The 7,414-nt window shown below is 40.5% G+C and overlaps 1 protein-coding gene across 1 annotated transcript; it reads left to right on the top strand.

Moving 5' to 3' along the window:
• Positions 1 to 4,875: 4,875 nt before the first annotated feature.
• On the top strand, positions 4,876 to 5,385 carry LOC149005313 (pectinesterase inhibitor 10-like). Its single transcript, XM_089135849.1, has one exon. The coding sequence runs from the start codon at positions 4,876 to 4,878 to the stop codon at positions 5,383 to 5,385; it is 510 nt and encodes a 169-aa protein (XP_088991975.1).
• The last annotated feature ends 2,029 nt before the right edge of the window (positions 5,386 to 7,414 follow it).

Raw genomic sequence — 7,414 nt, 5'->3', positions numbered from 1 at the left:
CGGGCATGTCCTCAGCAGACCATGCAAATACATCTTTATTCTGCTGAAGAAATAACTTCAACTCATCTTTAAATTCTTCCAGTTGTTCAGACCCGATATAAGTAATCTTTTTCTCATCCTTGGTACACAGCTGGATTTGTTCCAACTTCTCCACTGGTTCGGGTCTTTGCATCTCTGTCTCTTCCCGATCATCTCGAACTTCTATGGGGAGGGCAGTCACCTTCCTTGGGCCCTCCTTGTCTTTTAAATAGGCAACATAACACTGCCGAGAGATCTTCTGGTCAGAGGAGACTTGACCAATTCCCATATTAGTCGGGAATTTTATCTTCAGGTGTTTTGTCGAAACAATAGCACCTATCTTGGATAAAGATGGTCGCCCGAGGATCATATTATAAGCTGGCAGTTCCCGAACCACCAAAAAATTGATTCGGACAGTTGTTTCCTTAGGAAAACTTCCAATGGATAAATCCAACTGGACCGATCCTTCCGCCACTGCAGATGACCCTACAAAACCATATAGATGTGTGGATGAAGGTTTCATCAAGTCTTGATCCACCTTCAATTTTTGATACACTTCGTAGGAAATTAGGTCAGCTGCAGACCCTGTATCAATCAAAACTCTATGCACTTCCCGTCGTGCAATCTCTACCTTGATGACTATAGCATCATCATGAGGTAAACAAACATCTCTTTCGTCTTCCTCACTAAAGGTGATAGAATCTTCACCATTCAGCTTCTTCCGCTTCTGCGTCTCTCCGGTTCCAACTAATTTGGATTTTGTTTTCAGACTCCGGAGTGATTCGGGCTCTGGTCCCCCGAAGATGGTAAGGATTGGTGACCGAGTAGCTTCAATCACCTCCTTGCCCTTCTTAGATTTCGGGGCCTCCCTTGATCGTTCCGAACTAACCGAACGATCCCTTTTAGGAGCAGCAGCACGTGGCTCACGTGGCTCCTCCCTTCTTCTGTTAACGAAACTGGACAGATGTCCCTGAGATATCAATCTCTCAATATCTGCCTTCAGATGACGACAGTCATTAGTATAATGACCATAGTCCTTGTGGAATCGGCAATACTTTTCTCGATCCCGCTGCTCTCGGGTTTCAAAAATATTTTAGGCGGCCACTTTAAAATATTTTTTCTTTTGAGGATATTTAAAATATCAACCCGAGGAGCATTCAATGGAGTGTACTCACTTTTACCGAGGGACCTTTGGCGCCAAGCCTGAGATTTTCCAACCCGATCACGGACGTTTTTCTTTGGCTTCTGATTTTGCTCAGGAGCCTTCTGTTCCTTATTGGAGACTTTATTATCTCCTTGGCGCGCATCTAGAATCTCCATGACTTCAGCCTACTTCTGGCATCTCAGTACCAACTCAGCATAAGTCGCAGGCATATCCTGTAGTAATAACTCCAGGAGTTTCCGATTAGTGAGTCCCGTGAATAGAGCAGTTTTGGCTACTTGTTCATCCAAATTTTCTATCTCCATCGTCACTTTGTTGAATCTTTTCAGAAACTCTCTGATTGATTCGCTCTTTCCTTGTTTGACAGTAAACAAGGTTTCTTCCGTTTTCTTGACCTGTATTCCACTCTAGAATCGCCCTATGAATTGGCGCGCCAATTCGTCAAAGTTTATGATCCTTCCAGAGGGGAGGTTCGAAAACCACTTTTGTGCTGCTCCAGTAAGCGATGAACCAAAAACCCTGCATAAAATTTCATCAGAATTACCTGAAACTGCCATGGTTTGTTGGTAATAGCCGATGTGAGCTGTTGGATCTCCGGAGCCATCGAATGTTGGAAAGGTAGGCAAACGGAAGTTACGGGGAAACTGATATCCCGCAATTGGCTCGGCAAAGGGAGTCTTCCAAATGACTGAGTGAATATCCTCAATTACTCTTCCCTTAGCCAACTGCCCTAATTTCTCATTGATGTTGGCCAATTCCTGACCAATCTGGGTCGGGTGATCTTCAGCAATATGATCACGACCTCGATTAACACGATCATCCCGTGCTACTCGATCATCACGAACAGCCCGTCCTTCTCGAGCATTCCGCTCGTCGCGAACTGCTCGATCATCATGAACGGTTCTTCTGACAGTGGGTGAGTGAGTTCTTACCCCTGTATCCAACCTTGTATTTGAATCAGTTGTACTCTCTTGCGGTTTGTCGAACCGATCGTCTCGCCTCGGTTGATCATCGATCCTCCTAAGTCCTCGGTCTCCTTCACGGAAATTCTGATCGATATTCCGGTCTTCCACCAATCTCTCGGTCACGTGGCAATGCACGTCTCCCTGAATCACGCTGATCAGGTTCTTGTAGTAAAACCACTCGTCTGATGAGCATGCGGAGTGCTTGGCTCACCTCCAAGAGTTGAATCTTTACCTAATCCAATTGATCTTGGATTGTATCAGGAGGAGGATTACGTCCTCCCTGGCCACCATCTACCTCGATAGGATTTTGGCTTTCCTGGGGAATATCTGGATTATTCACTCCAGGGATCTGAACACCGGAATTGCGTTGTGCAGCAGCTGCTGCGGCTGCTGATCTAGTCACCATGGCTTTTCAAGTTGATCTTCCCACAGACGGCGCCAATTGATGCGTCCAAAATCTGCTCAGCCCTTAGATCTCCTCGTGATGTCCTGCAAAACGAAAGCGTCAGATGTGGCCCGACCGCTGGGGTCGGGAGTCCACCTCCGAACGCTAAGTCAATTGATGAACTTAATCACAAAACGGCTTTGCTGGAAGCGCAGAGCTAAGGAATGAAGAACTGGGAAAGGTGATCTAGATAGCAGATCGCTGATAGTTTAGGTCTATCAGTATGTATCTGAACCTGAGTCTCAGATAGTATTCTTTTCGATCCTCCCACCTTGTATGGTAGTGAGGTTTATATAGAGTGTACCTTCGAATCTCCTTCGTTGGATGCACTTGAGCCTTCTTCGGGTAGTCGGTGGATCTTAACAGTTAGATCCGTTGAGCAATAGACTTCTACTAGTTTGGACTAGTAGAGGACTCCTGAGATAACCTTTAGGTTATGTGATGATTATCCCTTCGATAATGATTATCCGCAGCCGTCAATTCGAGTCGGCCATCATTAGGGTGATTACCCTAATCCATAAGTAGGATTAGGGCGCGCTTGCAGCTGAATAAGCTTTCTTCTTCAGCAAGCCATCTTCTGGATCCGGTTCGCTCGGGAGCGAGTCGGTTCTCTCAATCTCGACCGGGGTCGAGGGTCGGACCAGGTATGAACCCGGTCTGATCATAATCTCTCCGTATCACCTATTAAGGCACAAGTTGGGAAGTTGGGTGCACACTAACCGAAAACCTGCAAGACAAGGCCAAAAATCAATCCATAATGACAAAAAATTATATGTTGACCTGTCATGTCAAATTTGTTTTTTCGCCAATTCTATTAGCCCAATTATTCTATTTTGGAGTGTCATGATGTTCTTTCATTGGAACTTTTATTCATCTTGGCCAATTTATGTGTACATTGAGTAAATCATTAGGGTAGTTTTATAATTGTTTAAATATATAGCAAGACTTCGCCTAAAACACAAGATGATTCGAGCTCTTCATTTCATATTATGAGGTGGTGATCTCTGCCAACTGGGTCAACCCCTCAGGTTGAGTGTCATGATATTGTTAGCATAAAGATTGACCCAAAAATAAGATGCTTAGCCTCATTCTTTGGGCTTTATTTCATCATGAATAGCTAGTTGTATAAGTTTTGGTCTTAATGATGCCAAGTCATTATAATCCATCTTGTGCCTAAATGGTGGAGCTTTTAGCCATGGAAATAGGAACATGTATATAAAATTATCTACTCCTATTTCTTTGTCAAGATCAAAGTATTGGTTAGATGTCTTACTAGCTTAACCTAGACACCCCGATTTCTCCTACAAAGAAGAGAGAGAGAGAGAGAGAGACCCAAGATTGAGTATTTAGCATTAATATCAGAGTTTTATGAAACTCACCACTATCCGATCAATTATAACTCCTTGAACAAATCCCACTTTTCAAAAATTCTAAGAAATGCAACATTTTCCAAGACACCTTGGAGTTGATGTTTGTATTTTCTCTTTTCTTTTCTCCTGGTTATGTTAATGGCTTGGTCCATTCACTTGCACAGGAGGTGGCATCCGTCACAAGCTGGACTTACAAGTTGGTATCAACCTCTTCATTTATTACTAGCTGGGACATTAAAATTGATATGAAATTCATATATGATCCTAAGAACTAGGCACTACTCATCGATTAAATTTCAGTCTAATTCAGAAAGCTATGTGGCATATGTTGATGCCTGTAGAAGCCCCCCCCCCCCCCCCCCAAAAAAAAAAAAAAACACACACACACACACAAAAAAAAAAAGCTTAATGAAAGTTCTCCAACGTATGCTGAGTACCTCCACCTCTTTTTTTCTTTTTTCTTTTTTTTTGTTAATCCCACTTTGTTTTAGCGTACTCATTAAATTGCTTCACCCAAAAAAAGGAGGAAACAATGAGTGCCAAACAATGTGCAAGAATGGTTGTGAAAGTCGTAATCAGACAACCCTCATTTCAACCTCAAACACCGCCCTTCCAGTTAATCTTAAACCCACGGATATTTAACAATTCAGTTGCACTTCACGCCCGTCCTCACTATATAGAAGCAAACTAAATTAAATGGTTGAATAGCGTTTCAACCATTCCTTGTAATAGTATACAAAGCATCCGCTTTTACCTCCTATCATTAAGATCCCAACCAGAAAGGCAAACAAGATAAGAAGCCCATGTATAAATAATACCCTCTCAATCAACTCCTTGCCCATCTGTCTTCCTTCCAAATTAATAATAACAACAGAACTTTAAAAACCACCAAGTGTTTCTTTCTTTAAAAAAAAAATGGCTGCCATGGCAACTACAATCACTACAGTCGTCGTCCTCCTCCTTCTTCCATTGGCAATCTCCGCCGCTAGCAAGAATTTTATCATTACCAACTGCAAGACAACATTGTATCCTGACGTCTGCATCGCCAAACTCCTCCCAAGAGCCCTCACGATGGAAGAAAGTCCATCCAGTCTAGCAAGGGTGGCCCTCAAAGAGAGCTCTTCTAGTGCAACAATTGTCAATGGTCTCCTTTCAAAGAAACCCAGATCTAACAAGGTTATAAAGGACTGCATGGACACCTATGGAGATGCCATTTATCAGATGCGCAAGTCAATTGTGACACTGAATGGAAAGCTCGACATTGTAGCCATTGACAACTTGAAGACGTGGATGAGTGCAGCACTTACGAACGAGGATACATGTGAGGAGGAATTGGAATCAGTGAAATCGGATTTACTTGGTCTTGTGGTGGAAGGCAAGAAGTTGATAAGCATTACCCTTACCTTCATCAATAAGTTAGCTTGATTATAGTTTATCTCTCGTGTCTAGGCTATTTCGCGTGGTGCTTCTCGATTAAATTTGTTTTCTAAAAATAAAAAACAAAAGGAAACACCTTATAGGGAAGATTCTGGCCATATGATTTCATTGTGGTATCTGATATCGTATTAATTTATAAATTTAGTTGAGGTTTTGCAAAGAGAAGTGTAGATTCCTTGAATGGACTCTCTATAGATATAATTGCCTCAATACTTTGTTGTGTAATTTATTTTCAAATATAAGTAATAAAGTTGCAATACAATTAGAATTTTAAGATCCTTAGCTGATTTTGAGAACATAATGTAGTAGTAGCACAAAGCTTCGATAGAAAAGGTGTAGTCACAGCATTAGTGTTGCCTTTATTTAGGTTACGAATGCACCATACCGTCGAGGGATTTTCCCTGGAACCACTACAAATAAGATAAAAACCTCCAACTAGAAAATGAAGCGTTTCTCGTACTCCCTCCGAGAGAGCCAAAAGTTACACCACAACACTAAAAAAAAAAAAACCAAAAGTTAAAAGAGACATTGCAAGAAAGTAAATAAGAATGCAATGCATGTGTGTTTAGTATGAATTACATAGTATACAAGGATGGCGTTACATTTATATTGGCCAAAATCCACACTCTACACCACATGAGCTCCTCCTGCTGATGAATTAGGCCATTAAACAACCTACCCCACTTAAGTAAAGAAAGAATTCCCACTAATAAGGTCATTGAGAAGTAGATTTATTCCTTTTTTTTATGCAAGAAAACTAGGCTATGGCCTTGGGAGAATACCAAATAAAAAGTTGTATATGGTGTGGTGTTACATCCATCCATTTCCTTTTATGGTTAACCCTTCTCTACTTTGGGGTAATCATTAGATTTTCTCTTCATCTAAGATTTGATGACAGTTCGCACCTTTCTCCATTCTAAATACTTCCCTTTCATCCTCTAGAGAAATTTTATAGATTACTTAGTTTAAGCTTTTCTTTGACAAAAAAATTATGATTTTTATGATAGGGTTATGTACCAAAGCTAAAACATGGCCTAACATGAAAAAGGCAGCGATAGCGTTGTCCGAGTTTTGCCTAGTTACAAAGCCCAGACAGCCCTATTAAGGAACGAGTTGGGAAGTTGGGTGCACACTAATTGATGGATGCACACACCACACCATAACTTTTTATTTGGTATTCTCCCAAGGGCATAGCCTAGTTTTGTTGCATAAAAAAAGAGAGGAATAAATCTACTTCTCAATGACCTTATTAGTGGGAATTCTTTCTTTACTTAAGTGGGGTAGGTTGTTTAATGGCCTAATTCATCACCATGAGGAGCTCATGTGGTGTAGAATGTGGTTTTTGGCCAATACAAACGTAATGCCATCCTTGTATACTACGTAATTCATACTATACACACATGCATTGCATTCTTATTTACTTTATTGCAATGTCTCTTATAACTTCTTCTTCTTCTTTTTTTATTTTATTTTTTTTTTAATTTAATTTAATTTTTTTTTTTTAAGTGTTGTGCTGTAACTTTTGGCTCTTTCGAAGGGATTACAAGAAATGCCTCATCTTCTAGTTGGAGGTTTTTATCTTGTTTGTGGTGGTGCCAAGGAACAACTTTTGACGGTATGGTGCATCTGTTACCTAAATAAAGGGAACACTAACGGTGTGACTACACCTTTTCTATCGAAGATTTGTGCTACTACTACATTATGTTCTCAGAATCAGATAAGGATCTTCAAATTCTAATTGTATTGCAATTTCATTTCTTATATTTGAAAATAAATTACACAACAAAGAATTGAGGCAATTATATCCATAGAGAGTCCATTCAAGGAATCTACACTTGGCTTCGCAAAACCTCAACTAAATTTATAAATTAATACGATATCAGATACCACAATGAAATCATATGGCCATAATCTTCCCTATAAAGTGTTTCCTTCTTTTTTTTTTTTTTTTTTTCTAAGAAAACAAATTTTATCGAGAACGTTGCGAAATAGCCTAGACTCGAGAGATAAACCGTAA

The sequence above is a fragment of the Hakea prostrata genome, chromosome 9 (genome assembly GCF_041222555.1).
Source record: "Hakea prostrata isolate BN-2017 chromosome 9, UWA_Hpros_2, whole genome shotgun sequence".
Taxonomy (NCBI): domain Eukaryota; kingdom Viridiplantae; phylum Streptophyta; class Magnoliopsida; order Proteales; family Proteaceae; genus Hakea; species Hakea prostrata.
The sequence above is the reverse complement of the archived record's forward strand: the minus strand, read 5'-3'. Positions and strand labels throughout refer to the sequence as shown.

Coding starts and splice junctions, on each gene's coding strand:
- LOC149005313 (XM_089135849.1), top strand. CDS start 4,876: ATGGCTGCCATGGCAACTACAATCACTACAGTCGTCGTCCTCCTCCTT.